At 38.1% G+C, this 27,091-nt stretch overlaps 1 protein-coding gene and 1 long non-coding RNA gene across 2 annotated transcripts; both read right to left on the bottom strand.

Moving 5' to 3' along the window:
• Nucleotides 1–2,711: 2,711 nt before the first annotated feature.
• LOC114914199 (uncharacterized) lies at nucleotides 2,712–25,125 on the bottom strand. Its single transcript, XR_003800927.2, has 4 exons — nucleotides 24,988–25,125; nucleotides 20,111–20,218; nucleotides 19,907–20,013; nucleotides 2,712–3,559 (listed from the first exon to the last, which is right to left on the bottom strand). It is a non-coding gene; the product is annotated as an uncharacterized lncRNA (long non-coding RNA).
• LOC105045392 (uncharacterized) lies at nucleotides 22,628–24,384 on the bottom strand. The gene is given in 2 exon segments (XM_010923656.4): nucleotides 22,628–23,970; nucleotides 23,972–24,384. Coding segments are annotated over 2 exon segments (1,557 nt in total). The 5' UTR covers nucleotides 24,370–24,384; the 3' UTR covers nucleotides 22,628–22,811.
• Nucleotides 25,126–27,091: the final 1,966 nt, after the last annotated feature.

Here is a 27,091-nt window from a genome sequence, read left to right as displayed (position 1 = left end):
TTGTATTTGAAGCCCAGAAAAGAACTGAGATTTAAGGTGATTATCTTTTTTCCAAGCAATGGAGACCAACATTAGAAATTCAGAGGGATGCCCAATAACAAAATACATTTACAATTTGATATAATAAAAGTTTCTTTTTATGCATAATATTGATATAATAGAAATTTACAATTAGAAATTCCTAACAGCAACCAATCTAAGAACAACGAATATTGATGTTCAACCATTCTGCTCCTCATATTGCACTGAAGAAGAAGCATGCGACCATCTCTTTCTAACATGCAACTATTCCAGACAAATCTAGCAGCTAATCATGCAAGTACCATACATGCCACCAATGACAACATCAGTACAAGATCTGTGGACGACATGGAGGAAAATCCTACCAGGGAATGTTCAGAAGATAGCATGGGACTGCCTAGTATCAACAATCTGCAGGAGCCTGTGGAAAGAGTGAAATGGGAGAATATTTCATTTTGAAGCAAATGCTCCAAGTAAAACTCTGAAACAATGCCTGTACCATCTGAAAGCTGGATCTCCATTTTATTTGGAAGATTCAAGCAGCAAATAATGGAGGTTATAAACAAGCTTAAAGCTGATAACTAAGTTTCAGTCCTGCTTTCCAATCAAATTACAGAATGTTTAATCTATAAATCTGATGTAGCTGTCACCTCTTCTGGTGCAAGTTTGGATAAGCTTCTTCTCAAAGGAAAACTCACTCTAGCACTATTGGTTGTAAATATAGACAGGATGTCCTTTCCAATAAAATGATGGGTGGCTGTCCTTCCTTTTTCATCAAAAAAAACAAGTGCTGAAAGGTCAAAGGCCTTTGAAATCGAAATCCTACAAGACAATGATTACTTGTTGTATGATGTGGTTCAAGGGACTGTATATCCTTTTGCTGAAAAGTGAAACAGGTGATGCAATTCACCCTCATGATTCTGTTCTAAACCAAGGATAAATTGGGAAAGTAATCAGTGGAAACCAACCGAGCCATCTTTGCAGGCCAGATAGCAGTCAATCGATCAAGGGAGGGGAAAAACACTAACATATGCAAATACATGAACTTTTAGACTCCTGCAGTTTTTGAAAACACAAAGAATGGTGGTGTGATCTCAGTAACTTGTCCTAGAGGATTCTAACAGTGGTGAAACTTGGTTCAAGCATGCTTGAAAATTCACTGATTTGAATTTTATCAGAGCTGAAACAGATTGAATTGACTGAAAAACCTATACATATATTCAACAAAAATAATGTTTGATCTCAGGTCCATGGCAGCTTTTCCTGCAGTTCTATATGTTGACCTAATCTATGGATTAACAGACTTAATTATTCCAATGCATTTATATATTACATAATCGACGTACTTATCTTCATCTAATGGACTTGAAAGGCCATGCAAGGCAAGTTTAAATTCAAATTAGATGAGTTTAAAAAAAACTAAGCTTTGATGCACAATGTCAAGGGAGTTTTTGGTTCAATGCTGGCAACATCTCAGAACATGACCACCATTTTATATTCACGCAGGTCTGGGTGATGGTCATTTATGCCCATACTACATGTCGAAACGTCATCGCAGATGTCCACAAAAATTTTATGTTGAAATTCATCAATGCTTGGGCTACTGGAAAACATTACTTCCAGAGACAAATGGCAAAATGAAGGAGTCACAAACTTTACTCACTATGGACTTCTATACAAGAAAATAACTAACTTACCACCTCATCACATGAATAATGAGATTAGAAATGGAGAAGAGATGAAATTAGATGAGGGATATCAGCTAAAATCAACAGTATATTCTTCCATCGCCCTTCACCAATTCTATAAAGCAAGCAAGTGGTAATGCATTATTTCCTTAAGGCATCTATTTAACAAGGTAAAAAGGTAAAAAGTTCAGATTTTATTCAAATTCTTGCCAAGCATGCAAGAATCTGTGATGAGTAATGAACTTGCTTTGATAATGAACACATTTGAGGAAAAAAAATGGAAAAAGTGGGGAAACCACAACTCAGAAACCACAAACGATAGTTTTTTACTTCTTCCCTTATAGGCATCCAAAAACAATAAAACTAAAGATGAAATCAAAAATATCTCCAACTATCAGTATCCATACTTTGCAATAATTGCCCTGTTGTTATCTAATTCAATATGCAAGTGTGGCATTAACAATTCAAACTGAGAAGTAAAAAAAAAAAAAAAATCTATTCCCAGAATTGTGTATCATTTCATGTTGGCGAGTGCTAAAATGCAAGTCTCATGCCAGCCACTGATCGATGCAAGCATAACACAGGAAAATTTTTAATTGCCCAGTATTATGCTGCAATAAATACTCATTAGCTCTCTAGGGAGATCAAGAATATGTGAACACTTGAAAATTCAGTATAGTCAGAAAGCTGATCACCTTGAAAGTTAAAAAAAAAAATAGAGTTTAGCAAAACCCATTATGAGAATCAACCCCCTCAAATATGCAAAGGAATCAACAAAAATAATGTCAAAATTGCTTGTAATCAGAAATAATCAAGTAATTATTGTTTCAAATCTTTAATTAAGATTTTGTTTCTTACCAACCCAGACTATTAGCTAAATGACAATTCATCATGCTTCACGAAATCCTGCACTTTTGTGATATTTCTCCCAAAAATAGAATTTAGTGGGGTCTAGGTCCGCCACACCAAACAATATCGCTCTGTACCAAGTGTATTGTACTGTACCAGTACAGTGGCAAGGTCTACGCAATTTAGAGGCCAAACCAGCTTACATCAGGTGGAAATGACCAGTTTCACCTAGTTTCATGTTGTTTTGACCGGTACCACATTCTGTTTCAGGCAGTACATTGGCTAGGCATGAGAAAAGAGCCCCAGTCCTATATTGGTAGAAGGATGTACTATATTGCACCAGCCTTGCCTAATTTGTACAGTACCCACTAACGGTACAATGAACCCTGAGTGAGACCCATGCCAAGATTTTAACTTACCAGCACAAAAAATCATTTTTTAAATAAATGATAATCAATTGAAAAAATTAAGTGCCAAATTGTAGCAAATTTCAAATTGATGCGAATAGTAGTTAAGGCTTTTTGGTTGTAAAATGTTTTATATATGTCATAGTCATTTTGAGAAAAATTAGACAAAATGTTTTTTATCTAAAAAAAATCACTACTATAAATTCCAAGGAAGCATTGTAGCTAAGGGGGACTTCCCTATAAAGACAACCATTCTTGGAATTGCCACAACAAGCACCTTCCAAGATTGCCACTTTGATTGTTTGGTCCCATGATGATGATCATTCAGATGTTAATCATTGCGGCCATGGTTCACAATTGAACATATATACTAGCTTAACACATAAAAGAGTCGAAGACTTTGTTCTTGTTGATCTTGATAAGAATGTCAATATGTAGCTCCTTCCCATCCTCTATCAAACATGTCGCACATTTATCATCTTCACTGTGTCATCTCAAGTAGGTCCATTGGATTCAATTAGGCAATTATGGCGGCTGATTTTATGCAGAGTTGTGTTATGTCATCACTCCCATGCATCTTAAGGCTGCATCATTCTAAAGACAACATGATTACCAAAAGGAATTCTTCTAGTCACAATAAATAAGCTGAGGAACATTTGCAGATATAGCTTATCATGAGATAACCCAATCATGTTGTGCTATCTAATATATTTCATGTTGTATGAAAGTACATTAATATGATTCACATGCTCACTCGGCTAGGGCTGCAAATGGGTCAACCATTGGACCTGACACAGTCTCGACCATATTAGCACCAACCTGATCCATATTTGAAGGCCCATGAGTTGGGTTGGTTTGGGTTCAAAACATAAAACAGATCTAAAAACCGAACAGGTCTGGATCTTGTATTTTTTAGCCCAAACCGACCTAACCTGGCCCGTATATCATCGGGGTCTAATTTGGGTCGACAAAAAATAGGCCCAATCAGACATGAACCCAATCAAGCTTGATCAAAAAAGCCAAATTGTGTAAACCCCCTTGTTCTTCACTTTGAGTATCTTTTTCAATTCATTGAATGAACTCATTTAGAATAATTTCTCTTTTTTCATTAACAATCACATCTCTCAACTGTTTTCACTTAATTAAATTTAGATATAGATATTTCATTGTTTTAATAGTTTCTTATTTCTAAATATATATATTTAAAAATCATGGCTTGTAAACTTAAAAAATATCAATTATTTGGATGAAATTAAAAGTTTTGAATCAGAATTCAAGTTTAAGTTTCCTTTTAGTTTTACTTAAATTTTTTTTAGTGATTTTATATTGAACTATCAATTTTTATATTTTAGCTATAAAGAATAGCTAGATGTCAATTTAAATTGCAAACTTGGCATGATTCAATCCCAACCCAAACCTGAATATTTTGAGTTGAGTGCTGGTCATATCTGACCCTGGTCTAACCCAAATGATCTGTTAGGTCTAAAATCCTTACAATGGACCTAACCTGATGTAATTAGCTAAGGGGTTACATTCAAGTCCAAAATCATGATCTGCATATGACATGGGGTTGGATCGGGGTCAAGCATGCCCCGGTCTGATCCAACCCATTTGCAGCCCTATGCTAGACTAACAAGTAAATGCTCCTATGCCCTTTCAATTTTCTAAGACCTAATATTAACTTTGTTGTTCATGTAGAGAGTAGGCCTGATGTTGTCACTTGCACAATTTATCATGTTGCTAGACTCTAAATTCCTCACTTTAAAATCATTACATGACTAAACCCAAGCTCTACATGGTCAAACAAAGAAAAGTCTTCAACTGCACCTGCAACGATTGCCTCCAGCCTCCTGCCACTATGATGCAGTCAACATTGCCATTGCAGCCTCCGACCAAAATCTTCCACAACTAATCATTACTTACTTTCCACCAATATTAGTGCTACTTCTACCTTTTATCATTATCAACATCACCATCTGCTGGTGTTGCAGAAACAAGCTTTTGTCCTAGAAAAGGAAGATCCTTCTTTTTATAAAGATTGAGAGATGGAAGTGGAGTTGAGAAACATGATCAGTTCTAGGACAGCTCAAGGTTGACATTGGCCCAACCTAATAAGCCTCGAGCAAATGGCATATAATAGTGCAACCGAGGTTTGCCATACCACCAGTACTATTCGGTACAAAGTATACCATACCATTTACTTTATCGGTACAGTGAACCATCTAGTACCAACACTACTTTACCATACCAAATCGCATACTGACACTATAATAAGGCGGTACCAGTATAGGGTCCGGTATCGAGATGGCGAACCTTAAATGCAAACAATCTACCAAGCTCAATCCGTTAAATGTATAGATTAGACAAGCCCATTTGCATGCCCCATAGAAAAAGGGAATTAATGTTGTGTTAAGGATCATTTTGCAAAGGCATATTAAAATCATGAAGGATATTTGGATGAATGAGAATTATATGATGCAGATAATACTGATTTTTGAGTTTCTGGTTGGAAGAGGCACATAGCAAAGATCAAGAAGAAGCCCATATTTCTTTAAACTTTGTCATAAACAAAAAGATATGCAATGTTCACATGATCCTATGGTGTATGGTACCATATCTGCAACTTAAACAGTGATAGAAGGATGAGGTTATATGCTATAGTCAGATCGTGAAGTTTCAAAGGATGAGTCTGAAACTTTAGAGCTCTCTCATTGTATGCACATGAAAAGTTCATCAAATCCATAACTACTAATTTGATAACCCCAAAGATCAACCAATTAATGTGTTTCGCCAGAAATTTTATGAGTTACATCAATGCTTTTGTCGTAAGGCAGGAGATTTGTTCCAATACACATGATAGGAGCCCCCATAATATAACTCCTAAACTAAGTCTTTTTATGAATTTTTGAAGGTGAAATTAGAACTGAACAGCTACAAAGCCAGCTATGATAACAAATAGAGAATTATTTCTCAGCCATCAGGTTGCTTGGAATTTAATAATTTATTTTCTAATTATGTTTTATTTTTTTCCTCTAGTCTTTGATATAAAATAGTTTATGTGCTTATGGCCCATTAGAATATTCTTCATATGAAGAATATTCTATTAAAACTTTCTTTTTGCAATAACATGATTTGCGCTCGCTAAGATTTGTTATATCAAGGTGAAGGATGGATCATAACCTTTCCCTTTAACATTTTTAAATTAGCTTGAAAGGTAATAGTGTAATTAAAGGATTTGCCTTCTGAGTTTTGAGTTTGTTTCTTTTTCCCTTCCACATTTTGCTTAGATTAGATGGATGGAGCTTTGGATCAAACAATAGCCATAAAAATAAGCATGCTCTGCTTTCTATTTGGTTGATATTAGTTCTAGAATCATGTAATGCATATGCTTATCTATGATTCAGACACCACACTCCAATTAGCCAAATTGCAATACAATCAGATAAATGCACCAGATTTAATCTTCTAATATTGATTAAATGTGGTTATACTATGAAATATTAAAATACTGTCAAAATACGTGTTCATGCATTGCAATGAACTAAACATGCATTGGATCTAAGTTTTTAGCAGGAAGTAAATGTGGTCAGAACACTAATATTTAATGCATTGCCAACCCATCAAGGAAAATAAATTTGGAAAACTTAAATGCATAAATTAATTTTTTGCATTTACTTATTCATGATCCACTCCAATGAGCCAAATGGCAACACAATGAGATAAGTGCACTAAATTCAACCTTTAGTATCAGTTAAATGTGGCTACATTGTGGCATATTAAATTGGTACCTATAAACATGCATTAGACGTAAGTCTTTAGAAGGAATTAAATGTGGTAATTATATGTAACATAAACAATAACTATCAGTTATGTGTTTTAATGCCCTACCAACTCATTAAGGATAATAAATTTTTAAAAATGTAAATGCATGAATTGCAAAAAGAATATGCATGTTGATGGATGCAAAAAGAATATGCATGTTAGGTCACAATATTAAACATCTGATGGTTGTCATTTGAGTGTTCATGTAACAAATGGCCCTCTTAACGTCTTTAATAGTCTTTGTGCTCAATATCTGATAGCTGTATTTGCAATTTTGCATCATGCTCTTGTTTATAATTGGGTTTCAGATTATAATTAGGTCTGTTTATGATTTTTTACATGTTTGTGTCCTCTCAATGCTTGGATGTCATGATTTGCTTTTGGATATGATTTTTCTTTTCAAGTATTTCAATGCTCATTTAGATTAGTTACCTACAGTTCTTATGTTAGCCCCCAAAGAAAGAGCAGAATTAAATAAGCAACTGCTTGATCCTATTGCCATCATTTTTCTACCTGTTCTTAGTGTCTGTGACTGTGAGTCACATGCAATGTGTTTTGGTTCTTTCTACTTGTTTTTAACTTTTTGGAGCCATTGGGGAAGATTATATGACTTTGCTCCCCTAGCAAAACCAAACAATCTCCAAAACTTTGATGCACCTCACCACTTTTTTGTTGCCTCTTTCTTAAATTCCTAATAGGAGTCCAGCAGTGGTTCAGGGAAAATATGTTTTGGAAGAATGCATTAATAACATTGTGAGACTAGCATGCAATATATTCAGATGCATTTGATAGAAACAAGTCATTGCACTTTCTCCCAATGGCACATGACCACAGGGAGGATGCAGATGCAATAATTGTTGGAATTTGTAATGTGAACTTATTGACAAAAAGGTTGACTTGTTTCCAATGATTACAAGCTAGACTGTAGAAGAATACAATGATTTATGATATATGTAAATTTAGTACTTCCTCTACAATGTTTCTACAAGTGTTTTTTTGTCACCTAGGGAAAAACTAACGGGAGAGACATTCTTTAAGGATGGGTTAATCCGAGCATGAACAGCACTCAAGTTTCTGCTCCATGTTTATTTCCAACTTGGTTTTATGGTGAGGCTCAAATAAACTTAGGCCTGATCAGCAATATCTTCTTGTGTGAAGTTTTCTTCAATTAAATTCAAGAAAGTTCTTTAAAGCCTAATATCTTGCCATCTCGGTAGGTGGGTGATGCTGAGATGAACTAAGATCTCAGTTTATTTGGATTAAGATGGAATACTTGACCAAAAAAAAGGAACCAAAAAATTCAAAGATATTGGTGATATTTAGGAACCAAGGTATTGAAACACCAATGATATAGTAAAACTGGGAGTATTGTTTTTAAGACATTGATCTTGATATTAACAATCAATAAACTCATCTAAAGAAAGACTGCAAAATTATTATTTGATATTTTGATATTATGTCAGCTGATATCTCAAATTATATCTCAGCCAAGAGGGGAAAAAGAACTTGAATTAGAGGCTTTCATGTAGAATCATAAGGCTTCTATATTTCTTTGCTCATGCTTGATGCATAGTAATAAACAGGACAAAGTTTCTGACATAAACCTAAAGTAAAATTTGATTGGATGGGTTGGTTAATTTTTTGGGATTTTCTTAGTCCAAACCATTATCTTTGCCCATTACTATTCCTAGAGTGGCTACAGTTACGAAAAATGATCCTGAGCACCCATTGCACAAACTTTTCTTTTGAAATATTCTCACATCCCTGATCCACCTAAAATTACCAATACACAAAGAGACACTAATTCTCTTGGTCAATTTTCAACCAAAATTGTCATTAATTTTTCAAAAATGTTTGACTCTCATGCTCGTTCTAGCGATTGTCACTGAATGCATCTTGACATTTTTTGTGATCAATCTTAGAGCCAACTTTCTTTTTCTTAATAGTACTATCAGATCAGAATGTGAAAATATTAATGTCAATGAAAGCATGCTCAATGATATACTTCAGTACTGTAGCATAAGAACTCTGTTTAAAGACGATTTACTTTTTCTAGCTCAGGAAACAATATCCAAAGGATCTTAGTAAGCTAGTGCAAAACTAACACATCACTTGTCAATGAAATTGCAGCAAAGAGATATCCTTACTCAAGTGCAGCAAATTATATTTTAATTCAGTTATTGATCAAACTTTTAAATATCACTTGTCCTATGCAAGCCTAAGAAGTTTAATTTTACCTAATGTCTATGTTGCCAAATGGATGGTTGGTGATAACATGGACAGGGCATTTAAGATCTACCGCCTGCAGGCAGTTTTCATTTTCAATTCAATAGAAATTATTGAGGTCAAGTAATACATGACTTAGCCAGTTCATCTAGTTTTTAGTGACTATATAGTTATCTCCCTTTTTTTTAACAAGAAATTATCTGGTTTAATATTAGCTTTTGATAAAGGGTTTCATTGCTTAAGATGTTTGGCCTCTTGAGAGTTGAGACTCGAGACTAATTCTAAAATGGACTTTGAAGTTTGATCTGAAACCCCCTTGGTTCTCTATTTTGAGGCGTAAATCTAATGTATGTAACTTCGGTATTCATGTAACTCATGCATGTAGCCTAGGTTCGCCGTACCAAAACCACACCCCGTGCAACCGTGCTGGTCGGCCAGTAGTACGGTTCGATACACCCCCATACCATTCCGTATCGGGCCCGAACCGAAGTAGAGGAGTAGGAAAACCAGAGAGAAGAAAAGAGAGAGGAGGGGAGGGAAGGTAATGCAATGCAAACATTGTTTTTCCACTTTTGGAGAACCACTTGCAATAAATATAAGAACAAAATATGATTCAACAGGGAAAGAAACCAACATGGTTCATTGAATCACAAGAAAATATACCAAATTTTATTGGAATTAAAAAAAAAAAACCAAACATAAACTTAATTAAATCACAACTTATTCGAATAACAATTCATTAACAAAGCAACTAACAAGAAACAAACTTCCTAACGAGTCTCAAAATAAACACCAGTCCCAAATCTTTAGTTAGATAAGTTCAGGTTTGTGAAATGGAGATTGCAGGTTATAGATTAAAGATGGGTTTAGATAGGTTTAGAGGGAAGTGGAGAGCTTTGGGTTATAACTAATACCTCAGCCCAAGCTATTGAGAAGCATCAAAGTTCCTTACAGCTGCAAGTAACTCCAACTTTCAATCGTTCTGGACTGATTTTCAGCAGCAAATCAGCACCATAATTGTTTCAGCCAATAATTCTCTGTTCTGCACAATAGGGACAGCAAACAGGGAGGCCATTATAATTTCTAAAGAAGTCGTGGAAGCCTGCATTCAGCTGTCAACTCCGAGTGGGACATCCAGCGATACTTGTAGTAGTAATAAAGAGAAGGCATAGCCAATCCAGTCTCAAGTAGAGAAGAGGAGGGGCCAATCCAGGCTCAGATTACGGAGAGGATAACACCCAAATAGGGCAGCAAAGAGGTAGATCCAAAATTTTTTTTTGTTTTCTTTTTTTTTCTTCCCCTTTTTTCGAAGTCGGCACCCTCCTTTTTATATCCAACAAAGTCAGTTTTCAATAGCCGACTTTTCTCCTTGAAATCTCAACAAACTTTTGATTCAAACTCCAGGTTGTTGCTAAGATATCTCCACCAGTTTGTTGCTTAAATCTCTCTCATTTGAATTTCAAAATTCAGGTAGAGAAGAACTCTCTCAAATCCAATTTTTGGTTCAGATTTAGGAAAGGTTTAGCTTTGGTCCTTTTTTTTTTTTTTAAGTTTTGGTCTAGTTAATCTCAACTTATCCAATTAAAACTTGAAACTGAAATTTATTAAAAGACTTACCATGAAAGCTAGTTGATGCCCGCATCATTTTCTCCCGGGTGGAAAGATCTTGATCGCATTGAGATGGCTTCCATGTAGTTTTCGTACAAGTCTTTACGAAGACTTTGAAGTTTAGCTTCTTCCACCGAGCTACAATCTGATAATGGTCGTCCTTCCCACTTAACAAGGAATCGTCGAGTCACTCCTTGACGTGTAGCAATGTCATGCATACCCACGATGTCCTCAATCCGATCCGTAGTACTGTTGCTTGTGTCGTGCAAAGGCGAAGCATTGGTTTCAGTAATTATTGGTGGATCTCCATGGAATTTGTATAGGTTGGCGATGTTGAACACAGGTGAAGTTGGTATGTTGGTCGGAAGTTTTAGTAGGTAAGCATTAGGCCCTAATCTTTTGATGATGCAATAAGGGCCAAATTTCTCCTGCTCAGTTTGCTATACGTACCAACCGAAAATCTTTCTCCTTGAAAATGGACCATGACAAAATCCTCTTCGTCGAACACTTTCTCTTTTCGATGTTGATCGGCAGCTTCCTTATATTTATGAGAAGAAACTTGTAGCTTATCAAAGATACTTTGATGCGTTTCCTCAATTTTTTTAAATAAGCTTCTACATCAGCATTGATTCTTTCGTAAAAGGATAAAGGGTTTCTATCTAGGAAGTGAGGAATAGGTCGGCCATACAAGGCTTCAAAAGGTGATTTTCCCGTTGTTTTGTTAATAGAGCTGTTATAGGCGAATTCAGCTTGTGGTAGAATTAAGTCCCATTGGTATGGCTTTTCTCCCGCTAAACACCTTAATAAGTTTCTTAGTGATCGATTGACCACTTCAGTTTGTCTATCCATTTGGGGATGGTACGCACTGCTGAATTGTAATTTTGTTCCCAATTTTGACCAAAAAGTTCTCCAAAATGGCTTAAAAATTTAGTATCTCTATCCAATGTGAAAGATTTAGGAATGCCATGCAGACGTACAACTTCTTTGAAAAATAAGTTCGCTATATGTGATGCATCTGATATTTTTGACATGATATAAAATATGCCATTTTGGTGAATCGATCAACAATAACAAAAACTGCATCTACTTTTCTAGCAGTTTGTGATAAACCTAACACAAAGTCTAGGATGATGTCCTCCCAAGGAGCAATAGGCATAGGTAAAAATGTATGTAACCCCATGTTTTGTTTATGGCCCTTAAAAGTTTGACATATTGGACATCTCTCTACAAATCTCACAACATCTCTCCGCATCTTAGGCCAAAAGTATCTTTCTTGTACTAATCCCAAAGCCTTGTCTTGACCAAAGTATCCTCCTAAACCCCCACTATGCAATTCTTGTACCAAGTTCTCTCTAAGTGATCCTTCAGGTATACAAAACCGTGTTCCTTTAAATAAATATCCATCCTGAATGACAAAATTGTTTGTTGGGTTTTTGCCTTTCTCTAAACAAGCCTCGAGGATTGAAGCAAAGTATGGGTCATCCTTATACAATTCTTTGAAGGATTCAAATCCTACAACTTGTATGGACATGCCTACTAATAGGCTAGATCGTCGGCTAAGGGCATCGCCACCCTATTAGTAACCCCTGGTTTGTGTTTCAAGTGAAAAGTATACTCTTGCAAGAAGGCGTTCCATTTTGCATGTCGTTTGTTAAGATTCTTTTGGGAGTTTAAGTATCTTAGTGCTTCATGGTCAGTGTTCAACACGAATTCTCTTTGAATTAGATAATATCTCCAATGGCGTAAAGCTTGGACAATAGCATAGAACTAAATCATATGTGAAGTATCTAGTTCGCGCTTCATTTAGCTTCTCGCTAAAGAACGCCACCGGGTGCCCTTCTTGACTAAAGATTGCACCTATACCTATTTTAGAAGCATCATAATCAACTTCAAAAATTTTCTCAAAGTTCGGTAGCGCCAACACTGGTGCGCTAGTATTGGCTTTTATGAGATCAAAACTCTTCTCGGCTTCATGGGTCCATTCAAATTTTATTGTTTTCAAACAATTAGTGATGGGAGCAATCATAGAACTAAAATTTCTTATGAAATGATGATAGAAGGAAGCTAACCCATGGAAACTCCTAACTTCGCTGATTGTAATTGGGGTTGGCTAGTTTTGGATGGTTTCTACCTTAGTGGGGTCAACTTTCAATCCTTTGAACGATACAATGTATCCCAGAAAGACTAAGCTATTAGTGAGGAAGGTACATTTCTTCAAATTGATGAAAAGATGATTGTCTTTTAAGGTTTGTAAAATTTTTTTAAGTATCCTAAATGGCTTTTGGGGCACGAACTATATATTAGGATATCATCAAAATAGACAACAACAAACTTTTCTATAAAAGGATGGAGCATTTGGTTCATCACTCTCATGAAAGTGCTTGGTGCATTTGATAGACCAAATGGCATAACCATCCATTCATACAATCCCTCATGTGTCTTAAAGGCTGTTTTCCATTCATCTCCGGATCTTATCCTGATCTGATGGTATCCGCTCCTGAGATCTATTTTTGAAAAGATTTTTGCTCCACTAAGCATATCTATCATGTCATCAAGCCTAGGAATGGGAAACCTATATTTGATGGTTATTTTATTTATTGCATGACAATCGATGCACATTCGTCAAGATTCATCTTTCTTTGGTATGAGGAGCGCAGGTACCCCTACCAGACTAAGACTTTCTTTAATGTAGCCTTTCCTTAGCAATTCTGTCACTTGTCGATGTAGCTCCTCATACTCAAAGGGACTCATTCGATAATGAGGTAAGTGAGGAAGGGTAGCTCCAGGAATTAAATCTATACGATGTTGGATGTCCCTCATAGGTGGTAATCCATCAAAAAGTTCTTCTGGAGTGATGTCAGAAATTTCAGAGATCAGTGGTTGAATTTTTTTTTGAAATCGTACTCACCTCAGAAACTTCTTTGCTCATCAAAGCATAAACTATGGGCAACTCCTCTAAGTCTGATTGAAATTGCTTTTTGCTAAAAGTCATTACCCATTCCCTTCCACCACTACTATGGTTTACAGAGTGGTCCTCTCTACTAGAATTTGGTCCCTCTCTTTGTGGATGCAATGTGATTTTCACTTTGTCCTTTGTAAATGTGTATGTGTTCTTTTCCCCGTCATGAATGGTTTTTCTATCAAATTGCCAGGGCCGGCCTAATAGGATATGACAAACTTCTAAATGAACTACATCACACCAAATATTGTCTTTATACTTTCCAACAGAAAATTAAACTAGATACCTATGATCAACTGGAACCTCTCTACCACCCTTGAACCATGCTATCTTGTATGGCCTATTTAACTTTTTAGTTTTCAAGCCTATCTTGTCGACCATTTCTTTAGCCACAAAGTTTTCAGTGCTCCCAATATCTATTATCAGTTTACACAATCATCCGCTAGATGCACAAGTTGTTTGGAAAAGACTACACCAATGACATATATATGTGATCGCTTGGGACCTTAGGGCTTAACATCATCTTATGCATGACAAGTGATTGTCCTTCCATTTCATTATAGGCATCATATTCTGTTTCTAGATCGACATCCTCAGTTTCACAATGATCATCCTCTACTTGTTCTTCCTTGTCTTCATTAATGTTTGCATCCTCATGTTTTATTAGGTTTACATGGGGCTTGAATTTTCTTAATGGGCATTCTGAAGATTTATGTCCTATCTTCCTACATTTGTAGCAAATCACTCCTGGAGGTTTAGGACCTAAGACTCCATTTTCTTTTCCTAATGATTCTTGGGCAGGTTTAACTTGTATGCTATTGTTTGTCTTAATGGGTCCTTTACTTCTACCTTCAAATCCACGAACAGTCAGTCTTTTTAGTTTATTTTCAACCCTAAGAGCTCGGCTATAGGCTGTATCAACCTTCTGAAAGTCATAAAGGCTCAGTTCATCTTGCATTTGGGGTCATAAACCTGCTACATAGCGAGCTATTATCTGTTCTTCTATTTCTCTAATGTCATTTCGTGTAAATAGTGAATAAAAATCTTTAGTGTGCTCTTGCACAGTTCTAGTTCCTTGCCTTAGGTTGTAAAGCTTTTGGAAAAGAGTTTTGTTGAAGTCAACTAGCAAAAATTTTCTTTTTAGTTTTTTTTTCATGTGGTCCCATGAGTTAATGTTTTCTTTTTCATTCCTTAGCCTATCATATTGGACTTGTTTCCACCAAACTAGTGCATGTCCCTTCAATTTCAAGCGAGCAAATTTCACCCTTTTATCATCTAGTATTTCTTTCCACTCAAAGAATTGATCAACCTTTTCTATCCAATCTAAGAACTCCTCTGGATTTAATTTGCCCTCGAACTCACCTACATCAATTTTAATCCTCTGTTCCCACCTGTCTTTAGTCCTAAGGTTTTTGTTGTTATGCTCATGTTGGGCATTTGTGAGATGGTCTGGGTCATCGAACTCTCCTACCAAGTCTTGTGCGGGTAAAGCTCTTCTAGGTTGCCCATCACCCTTAGGTGGATTTTGGACTGTTTGGTTTCTGAATTGAAAATTTTGGAGCATATTTCTGATCTCAGCCACACTGGCTTCCAATCAATTCAATGATTGTTGTTGTTGCATGATTAATTCTTGCTGCCTTTCATAGGTAGCTTTCTAGTCATTGCCAAGTGGGTTTTGATCGGAATTGGAGGTTGACATGGCAGCTAATGGATACTAGATGACTCTTGGTTGGTAAAAAAAATATGAATATGCAACTAGGTGTGGGAATTTTCGTGAAACTAAATGCAAGCCCTTAGATCAAAACTTGCTCTGATACCAATTTGATGTAATGCAAACATTATTTTTCCCAAGGTTTGCCATACCGTGCTGAACTGGCCGGTACACCACGTCTCGTACCGGACCGACGGGGAACCGACACGATTCAGTCGGTAAAATCGGTATACTGGCGGTACCGAAGAAAAAAGAACGGAAAGTGAGAAAGAGAGAGAGGAGGGGAGGGAGGGAGGTGGGAGCCATCGGAGACCGGCGGTGGCCGGCTGCGGCCACCGGAGGGCTTCCGAATCCCGTATCACCCGATAGGGCTTTCAAGAGAGCAAAAAAGAGAGAGAGCGCTCGGAGGGGAGGCGGGAACCTACCGGAGAGACGGTGCCTCCGTTGCGAGGCTCCCAGTGGCGATGAACCGATGCCGATGGCCTAAGAGCGATCGAGCGGGCTCCGCCCCCTTCTTTTTCGAAACAGACGACGTCTATTTTGATTTTTTTTTTGTTTTAAACTTATGAAGTTGGCAACCTAGTTGCCGACTTAAGAATTTTTTTTTTTTAAAAAAAATCATTAAGCCGGCAAATCGTTTGCCGGCTTCACTTAAAACCATGTTATTTAAAAAAAATTGCGAAACAGGGGCGATGCCCTTGTTTCACGCCTGCGGCCCCGTGCGCGTGGACTGCACCCTCCGACGGCTACGGCAGCCAGTCGAAGGCCATCCGGTGGCCCCACCGGCTCCTTTTCCCCCCTCTTTTTTTTTTCTTCCTCTTTCTCTCTCTCTATTTTTCTATTTTTTTCTTCCGATTTGGATCGTCGGTTCGGTACGGTATGAAACCATACCGAACCGTACCGCCAGCCGGCTGAAACAGCCGACGGTACCGGTTCAGCATACTTTGATTTTTTTCACTTTTGGAGAACCACTTGCAATAAATAAGAGAACAAAATATGATTCAACAGGAAAAAAAATCGAAATGGTTCATTGAATCACAAGAAAATGTACCAAATTTTATTGGAATTAAAAAAAAAGCCAAACATAAACTTAACTAAATCACAACTTATTCGAATAACAATTCATTAACAAAACAACTAACAGAAAACAAACTTTCTAACAAGTCTCAAAATAAACACCAGTCCCAAATCTTTAGTTAGATAAGTTCAAGTTTGTGGAGTAGAGGTTGTAGGTTCTAGGTTAAAGATGGGTTTCAAATGGGTTTAGATAAGTTTAGAGGGAAGTGGAGAGTTTTGGGTTATAACTAATACCTCAGCTCAAGACTTTGAGAAGCATCAAAGTTCCTTTCAGCTGCAAGTAACTCTAACTTTTAACTATTATAGACTGGTTTTCAGTAGCAAATCAGCACCATAAGTGCTTCAGTCTATAATTCTCTGCTCTGCACAATAGGGACAGTAAACAAAGAGAACACTGCAGCTTCTAAAGAAGTCATGGAAGCCTGCGTTCAGCCGTCAACTCCGAGTAGAGCATCCAGCGACACTTGTAGCAGTAATAAAAGGAAGGCATGACCAATCCAAGCTCAGGTAGAGAAGAGGAGGGGCCAATCCAAGCTCAGATTACGGAGAGGATAACACCCAAATAGGGCAGCGAAGAGGTAGATCCAGAATTTTCTTTTGTTTTCTTTTTTTTTAAATGATGTGGGCATCAACTAGCTTTCATGGTAAGTCTCTTAATAAATTTCAATCCCATATTTTAATTGGATAAGTTGAGGTTAACTAGACCCAACCTTAAAAAAAAACCCTAAGCTAAACATTTCCTAAACCTGAACTTAAAAATGGATTTGAGAGAGTTCTTCTCTACCTGAATTTTGAAATTCAAATGGAAGAGATTTAAGCAACAAACTGATAAAGATATCTTAGCAATGACCTGGAGTTTGAACCAGAAGTTTGTTGAGATTTCAAGGAGAAAAGTCAGCTGTTGAAAACTGACTTCGTTGGATATAAAAAAAATGGTGCTAACTTCAAAAAAAAAGGGGAGGAAAAAAAAAGAAAACAAAAAAAAATTCTGGATCTACCTCTTTGCTGCCCTATTTGAGTGTTATCCTCTCCATAATCTAAGCCTGGATTGGCCCCTTCTCTTCTCTATCTGAGTCTGGATTGGCCATGCCTCCCTCTTATTACTGCTACAAGTGTCGCTGGATGCCCCACTTGGAGTTGATGGTGGAATGTAGGCTTCCACGAGTTCTTTAAAAACTGTAGTGGCCTCCCTGTTTGCTGTTCCTGTTGTGCAGAGCAAAGAATTATAGGCTAAAGCAATTACGGTGCTGATTTGCTGCTGAAAATCAATCCAAAACAGTTAAAAGTTGGAGTTACTTGCAGCTGAAAAGAACTTTGATGCTTCTCAATAGCTTGGGCTAAGGCATTAGTTATAACCCAAAGCTCTCCACTTTCCTCTAAACCTATCTAAACCTATTTGAAACCCATCTTTAACTTAGAACCTGCAACCTCCACTCCACAAACTTGAACTTATCTAACTAAAGATTTGGGACTGGTGTTTGTTTTGAGACTCGTTAGAAAGTTTGTTTCTTGTTAGTTGCTTTGTTAATAAATTGTTATTCGAATAAGTTGTGATTTAATTAAGTTTATATTTATTTTTTTTTAATTCCAATAAAATTTGGTACATTTTCTTGTGATTCAATGAACCATTTCGGTTTCTTTTCCTATTGAATCGTATTTTGTTCTCTTATTTATTGCAAGTGGTTCTCCAAAAGTGGGAAAACAATGTTTGCATTGCATCAGAAGGAGAGGGAGATGGTAAAGATGCCGACGAATGCCCTCGGATGACCGGAGGAGTGGAGAACTCCAAACCGAGAGAGAGAGAGAGAGAAGGAGAGGGTGGGGAGGCCCATAGTAGAGGGCTATGGAGGTCCCCGAAGGATGGGATAGTGAAGCCAGCAACAACAATGCCGACTTCACCATGGATCACAATGAAAAAAAAAAGAATCACTATCAAAACAAGGCTAGTTGCCCCTATTTTGATCCGATGGAGGGTGGAGAGGAAGATCCCGCCCTCTAGGGGACTCCAACGCCCTCTAACAGCCACCGCCGGCCCCACCTTCTCGCGCTCCTTTCGTTCCTCTCTCTCCTTCCCCTTGTCTCTCTCTATTTTCCTCTCCATGGAGGCGGATGGAGCTCCGAAGGCCTCAAACGGCCTCCTGCAGCCTCTCCAACCTTTCCCTCACCTTTCCTCCTTTCCTCTCTCTCTTTTCCTCTATTTTCTTCTCCCTCTTCACCGTTGTTCCGTTTTTTAAGCAAGAATTGTCCTAGTCCACCACCTATACAATTCGACATGCCCTGAATGGGACAGTTCAGCAAACCCTGATTGTAGACTACAGTTAATTATATGAGTTTGAAAATATGTATAACAAAATCGATCTATCACCACTTGTAGCCTCACAAGACACCTCTTGGAATTTCTTGATAGCTCTTAAGTGGATTATATCATATCATTCCCCTTCAAGAATGCTTAATCCTGTCTTGAATTGAAACACTAGGACTTTTGTGCAGTATATGGTTGGGAGAGGGTAATATAAATTAGACGAGTAATAAATCTGATAGGATCATCTTCTAACTTATTGTAGCCAGATACATAACTCAGATTACACATAAGATCCACATTTTATTTTATGAATGCAATTCAGTGAATTGCATTGCAATAAAATAAACAAAACTGTTTGGATGCAAATTACAGTAATAGAAATAAAGCAACATTCAGTATCATGTCATGATAAAACAATATGCAAGGAGAATCCTGATTCAGCTCTTCCAAGTTGAATTAGACAAGTCCTCTCAATTTGTTTGATTCCATATAATTCTGAGTGAAATCTCTCATCTATGACGAGATCATGAATGCTTCATTGTATAGTTTAGACATACTATGATTAATATCATTATGCTGTTGCTGACTCGATGAATTCCAGATAACAGACCTAGATCATCAGTTCTTTTGCTTTTGTTAATGTACTGTATGATAATCTCTACCAAGAATTCTGGATAGAGATCCCTAACCTAACAAAGAGCAAGCCATACAGGATTCCAGACAATCATGCATAGAGAAAACACGAGAAAATTACTGTTTAGATCTTTATTATGTAAATTGATTATGAGCCAGAGGATTTGCCAAAGGCTTGATTATGTATAATCCACAATTAACTAGGATAAATGCAGCTAGAGCTCTTTCTTTTATCCGACTCCTAATTTTGCTTTTACTCTTTTGCTCATTCATGAAAAGGTACACAGATATCACCCTTATACTTTATGATTTCTGGTTATGCCCTGGTTTCGGTAAGTCATAGAATTAATAATGATCTGAAACCCTCCAACAAGGCCTCAAAACCAACACCAATTGAAGAAAGAGATGAATGCCACAGGTCATGTGTACACCATAAAATGTGCTTGGAATTGTAAAGCAGAACAGTCAAAGTAAATAGCCACGACAACCCAAACCGCACAATCTTGATAAGCAGTAAACACAGGCAACCAGATGATATCAAAATTACAGAAGTACTCAAAGCAAACAATCATTAAAGCAACCTCAGCAACATTGGATGCTCACCTTGATGCAAAACCTATAATATCTTGATACTTCCACAACCTTGACCTACACAGTCCATATGCGAACATTGACACCAACACCTGTCAACTCCAATATTTTTCTCCAGTCTTTACAAGGTCCACACATTCAATCAATAAAAGATAAGAAACTTATTAAGTCAGAATGAAGCCAAATGGATGTTGTCATTCATTACTTAAAACTCACCTAGGAAGAGAATTAGATGTTAAGTCTATGAAAATACAAGAAAATTTCTGCACGTTCTTTGGCTGTTGCTTTTGCTATCCAGACTTCATCCCTGTTTCAAGTCTTAATCTGCACATGAAAAACTTCTCCACAACATTAAATTAAAAGCCTCCTAATCTAACGTACTTATTTTAATAAGTCACCTTTTTGCACCTGGTACTAAAGATTTTCATAAAGACAAGAAATGCATGGCAACTAGCAGGATTTCCCTTACCTTGGCCTCTTACTACCTTAGAAGTACCCATATAGAAATCCATCAAGCAATACAGAGATACATTTAGTAACATCTTTTAGTCCAGACAATCAACTGATTCTCATAACTGAGGTTCTAAAAAACATTTGTTCTATGCAACAATGTTTCTAATTTTTTTTCCTAAGAAGCATAATAATGTTCTCAAATTTTGAAACTTAACCTTCACAATTTTATTTTGATAGTCAACAAGCTCCACAAAGTATGGATGAAGTTCGATCTAGATATACCCAAGAGGCGACATTTATATTTTGACTATTGCCACGAAGAGGCTGAAACTTGATGGAACATAACTACTTAACTACATATTTCTAAACTTGTTGCATATTTCCCTGACAATGAAACAATATGGTCAACTAGACAATACAGAAGAACATACTAAAGCAGATGTACATCAAAAGCTGCATTAATCAATTGCTAAGAATTTTGAACTGGTATTAGAATTAACAAATTTGCATTACCATTCAGTCTAGCCAGAAAAATTTGGTTAATAAAGACAATGATAAGGATTTTGTTCAGGTAGCTTGTAAATATTTTGCACTAGTTTATTTTTACCTCCAAACCCCTCTAAACCATTTCCGTAGGTCATGTCAACAACAAAACCTAGACTAATCACTTCAACATGATACTAAAATATCGCAAGACAAGGGTACTTAGTCATACAATTAAAACAAATTAAATTATTAATAAGAAGCTCAGTACAAATTATGAACTATGGGCATAAACTAGATCCAAGCAAACTTCTATGCTAGCAGCCATTCGTGTCCTATAATTTGCCTGTAATTTTGTTTCATCTTGCTTCCATTGATAACATGCAGATCTCAGAAGCAAGAACCACTGGACTATTATAATTAACTTTGAGTAACAAATCATGTGGCACAGATGCTACCAAGGTCCACAGTATTGCAATTGGCACTTCTTCTTCTTTTTCTGATTTTTTTATACATTCTAGATTCCCTTTTGGAACTTGCAAATATGCACACCTAAATATCTCTGTGTGTATATTAGAGAGATAAGCAGTTATACTCCCACTATGATTGATGTTTCAATCCTACTAACAACATGATCTAAAACAAAAAAAAAGGGCCTTAAAAACTATTTTTCAAAGACATGTAAACCATGCAGCCGTAAACTAAGCATGCATACCTGACTAGCCTGAAAAGTCTTTTCTCATTGCTAATCAATCAATCAATCATTGACCGGTAACCAGATAGGCAATGCTGGATTCAACCCAAATAGTTTCCTACCTATGCATCAAGTGGTCCTGAAATGGTTTAGTTGCATGGACAAGACAGGCTTATGGAATGAATTATGCTACTAATTCCCAACATGACAGGTTCTATTGAACACATTAGTTATATCAAAGCATTTGTTTGCTAACCTCATATTACAATTATGATGCAAATCAGTGTTTGCAAAACTAGTTTTACTATTTGACTGTTGAGTTATACCTGTTCTTGCATTTCTTCATAGATTTTCTGATACTAAGATTTAAGTGAATTATTTGAGATGCTCATGAAAGTATGAAAGACGATCCTGCCCATTATTATCAAGGAAAAAGACTGATCCTCAAGTTTGGCACATAGGCATTCCTGTTTGAACAACCAAATGCATATCCATCAAAACAATTAGAGATTTTTCATCTTGATTGCATAATGAATGATCTGAGGAAAAAAATAAATATTTGAACGATATCTTCAAATTTTGCACGTTGCATGCATATGCTTGTTGTAATTTACAAGTTATCCAGCACTAATTAGGTAAGAAACCAGGGAGACCAAAAATGATGTCAATATTTGAGACTTCTAAAGAAACAAAGATTGTACTCTTTTCTGCAATGAAATAATCAACTCCTCTGTGCAAAAACAAGAAGCAGGAAAATACATATAAATCCATTATTAACCAGTAACACTGCTTAATTAAAAACTTTTTTAAGAAAATATCTATGAAGGTTCCAAAGATACTAAAATGGTAATCTATTATGGAGTTATTCACAGCACAAAAAATAATTAAAAGATAGGGACAAGCATCGGTCAAGGTTCAAGAAAATTACTGCTCCATAAACTATCAATTTTCTTAGGCATTATTATGAAAGATTTTCAGATCCTAGCTAAACAAGAAACAGACAAATAAAAATTAAGAAAAAAAACCAATGAGAGTGAAAACATCAAGTGGAACTTAAATTGCCAACAACACTCCATATTGGTGAAACAGATAAGAGGGAAACATGCTCAAATAATATCTGGTGTTATTAATTCCTTCAGCCAAATACACATATATAAGATTAAATGAAAATAAACAACCAAATCTAAACAATTACCATTGAAAGCAGACCTCTTCAAAAGCAAGAAAATCTAAGGATGGACATATATACATAATAAATTCAATGGCCAACATTCCTTGAGCCGAATTTCAAGGCTTAGTGGGTTCATCATCATCATCTTCAATGTCCCAGCTCAGAACGTCAACGTCTTCATCAGCACTAAGTCTCTTGTGCAAATCCACCTGACACAAACTTTCACAAGGACCTACCACTCCCTCATCATCATGCTCCACAAGATCCTCGATCTCCTCCCAGTCAAAATCATCTTCCTCTTGCATAGACAGCTTGCACTCTCCAGCCTCCACCTCCTTCTCCTCCTGCATCTTCTCATTCAATATGGATATCCAAACATCACCATTTCTTTCAGCATTTCCCACATTTCCTACTCTCGACTCAACTGCTTGTTCAACCTGGGACTTTTGTATGGTTTCCTTATCCTCTATGGATCCCAAACCCCCACAAATTCTTTTCTCCACCTCCTTGTCTTCTTTTTCTCCTCTAATTTCTACTTCTTTCTGTTCTTTTACTTGCTTCTTCTCCTTATCATCATCCACCTCCCAACTCAAATCCTCCTCCTCGTCTTCCCTCGAAATAACCCTTCTCATGAGCCTCGCCCGGGCATCCTCCGCCTGCTTGAGCATATGAATCCTGTAGAAATACCGACTCCAGAAGGTCTCATAATCCACTACATCGGGCACAAGCTTCTCAATAACACCCTTTAGAATCCCATGCTCATATCCAAGCCTCTCAATTTCCTCCTCCTTTTCCGCCAACCCAAACCCTGTTTTCCAAGTCTCGAAATCCTCCCCATCCTCCGGCTCTTCCAAGAACGTTTTTTGATCGCACTGGACAGCAAGAACCTGCGCCTCGAACCTGCTATGCCGCTTCGACGAGATCTCCGTGGCCTTCTGCGGCACAGAGGACTCGCGGGGGTGGAGGAGAGATTCTCGGTCATGGGCGAGGATCCCAGCGACGGAGCCACCGACGGCCTGGCCGACGGACTCGAGGGACTCCTGAGCGGCGGCGGCTCTGCCCTCGAGGGAGCACGGGAATTCGCGTACGACGCGGGCGGCGGCCGCCCGGAGCGCCGCAGTCTCCTTCCTCAGGCCAGAGCGGAACTCCTCCAGGTCCCGGCGGTAAGTCTGGAACACAGTCTCCGATTTCACGGCGAGGATCTTGACGAGACCTCCGAGGCTCGACATAGCGCTGCCGCCGGCGAAAGGAATAAGGTCAGGGTTAGAGTTAGCGCGACTCCTCGACGTCGTCCCCGTCGTCGTCGGGGGTTGTTGTTGGAGGGAACGGATTTAACCCCTCGATGTCGTGGGGGTTGGAGAGGACGGATTTAAAGAAATCAATGGGGATTGAGGGAGGGGCAGGAATCGAAAGAAAAAAGAAAAGGACAAAGAGCGAGGAAAAGGATAACTGCAGCGGATGATCGGAATAAGGTGGCTTGGAAATTGGAAATTGGTCGATTAAGCTTTGCCCGCGGTCTTCCAGTAACTTCACAAGTGCGGCGGCCGCAACGAATGCGTGCTTACCATGCATGCATGATTTCCTTCTATTATTTGTCACGAATTCGAGACCTGAAACCGGGGACCGGGCTCGCTCATACGGTGATATGGTCCACGGATTTGGATTTGTTTGCATGCCGTGGGATATAAAGATCAGTTCTTTTGGATCAAACGCTTTCAATCTTATCGGATCCACCAAAAGGAGCCCACCTCACCAATTTCCCCCTCTCGTCAACCAAGACAATGAAACTCCGAAACAGCATTTGCACCATATCCACAATTAAATACAACTAGGAAAAAAAAAAAGAGAAAAGAACAAAAAAAATTTATCCAAAAAATAAACCTTATTTATGCATATTTAATGAGCTACAATAGGTGTGGAAAAAGGGGAAAAAGGTTTAGGATTTCATCGCACTCTTCTGTGTGTAGAAGGGAGGGGGATCCAGCATAGGCCTAAGAAGGTTCATAAAAGGCAATCTTGTTCGCCTCAAGGATAGCAATTGGTGAATAAATTGAGGGCTTTTGCCTCACCTATTCGGAGGTCGGCTAAACTAGGTCGTCAACCTTCTGTGATGTCTGCTTGTTTTTGGGCTTAGATGGTTCCAGGCGGACAGTTTCGTTGGAAAATGTTGAGGACTTCGGATGATGAATTAGTTGCTCTTCAATGATGATTCAAGGCGATAGTTGCTTTTCTAAAGCAGAGATTAAACAGGTATATACTGTATAAAACGACACTTATAGGGAAGGTACTTACTGGGTCGAGAGCTACCATGCAAAAGGAGTTGGCTAGTAGGTGGCCTGTTGGGACAGAGTTTCAAGCTGTGCCATTAGCAGAGGGGTTGTACATCTTCAAGTTGCCATCAGAGGAGGTAAGAGACATAATCTTGGCTGAGGATCCTTGTTCTTTAGCCGGGCAATTGTTGGCCTTGGAAAAATGATAACCTAATTTTAAGTATATAAAAGATTTTGTTACTAAAGTTGCCATCTAATTGAGAACACCCAATCTATTAATTGAATTTTGGGAGGAAGACAAAATCTTTCGCGTTGTTATTATTGCAGGAAAGCCTATATCTTTAGATGACAAGACCGCCAAGGATGCTCATGCTAGGTTTGCCTGTGTCTGTATTCTTTTGGATCTCCAAAGAATGCTATGCCTAGGCACTTCCATCAAAGTTAAGGATGTTGAAGTATGGCAGGAGCTTGTGTACGAAGAATTACTAGAATTTTGTTACATGAAAGGTTTGAGCACGCACTTGATTACTATAAGTCAGAAGCCACTCTTTGGCCCTCGGGTTCGAGCGGCAAGGTCCCTATTTCAGATACCGCTTCTGTCCCTTCAACAAGGCTGACAATAGGTACAACTTCATCCATGCTTTGCTCGGGTTCCCAGTAGAAATCGATGAGACCTACGGGGTCTTTCTTTTCTCTGGATCCAAAGAATGGGGCCTCCGAGGCGGGTGGCTCAAGGTTTGCACTTTTGCAAAATGCTATGGGTGAGTCACCTTCAGATGTGATGCCGATGGAGGCGAAGCTTCTTCAACATCTGGATTCGTGTTTTCAGCTGCGGCATCCAAGGTAAAGCATAAACACTTCCTTATGGGGTACATCACACAATTCATCATCACCACAGCAAGCCAAGGTCCTGATGGTTGAAGGGAAGGGTTCAAATATGCTTTAGGGGCAGGCGGCAAAGGTGTCTACTAAAGACTTGCCTGCTGATCATGATGCACAGCCATTAATCTCACACCAAGGAAAGAAGATTGCCAAGCCATAGCTTTTCACTTCTGATCATCAAGGTTCTTCTAAGTCCAATTATGATCCTTATTACTTCTTCTCTGCCTCAAGGCAACCAAGCTGAATCTCATATTCTCGTTTTTGGGAAGCTTAAAATGGTCATTGGTGGGGTTAATCAGTCTGGGTCTAGGAAAGCTTAGGTTTTGGGGATTGGCCAAGATATAAGAGATCATACATGGTATCTGCTACTGTTATAGATAATTCCATGGGTGATCTTCTACACAAACCCCTCTATCATGACAGTTGTTACGGTGATTAATGTGAGCGCTTCGGATCGGCGCTATATCACAAGATATTTCAAGTTCTCGGATCATCAACACGACCGCTGACCACCGTATGAGCTGAGGAGTCCATCTCAATGCCGAGCTGAGACATCCCCGAGGTTTGACCTATATATAAGCTGCTCAACCGACTTATCTCTTCAATATACGCGATAGCTGTCTATCCCGAATAGATAAGATTTGACGTAACCATCTCCCCTGATCTCACGGAAGCGATTAAGGGCTGAATTATGTCGCCCAATTTGGCATGTCCAACAACCCGACGATCTCGGGATCGTAAGATCTCACAGCTAACAATCCAGTTGTCTGACATCTTTTTATATAAACAACCAAAGCTTCGAGGACCCAGGTAAGTTTAATCAAATCTCTCTCAGAAAATCCGTTGCTGCTCTTTAGTTCTCTACTTTTCTAACTTGAGCATCAAAGGATCTTCGCCGGAACCACAATCTCTGATTTGGGATTTATTTTGCAGGTCACTCTAATGCCAGCGTTCCTACACGAGGATCAGGTGTCCGTCATCCGACCTCGACCGATTTAAGCAGCAACAGATAGAGGAAGGGCTACATTCGCATTCATGGCTCCAAGACGGACATCTTCTCGACTTTTCAATGCCGTCGCTTTCCGACAGACGACCAGCCAAGCTGACAATATAGTTCAACTGCTGGCATCAAAAATTTCTCCATCAGTTCAATCGATCGTCCCTTCATCGGTTCAACTGGCACTAGTCACGATCGATCAATTCAGTTAGCTCTTCCAGCAAGTTCAACATTTGACTACCGCGAT

The sequence above is a fragment of the Elaeis guineensis genome, chromosome 5, assembly GCF_000442705.2.
Source record: "Elaeis guineensis isolate ETL-2024a chromosome 5, EG11, whole genome shotgun sequence".
Lineage (NCBI taxonomy): Eukaryota > Viridiplantae > Streptophyta > Magnoliopsida > Arecales > Arecaceae > Elaeis > Elaeis guineensis.
The sequence above is the reverse complement of the archived record's forward strand: the minus strand, read 5'-3'. Positions and strand labels throughout refer to the sequence as shown.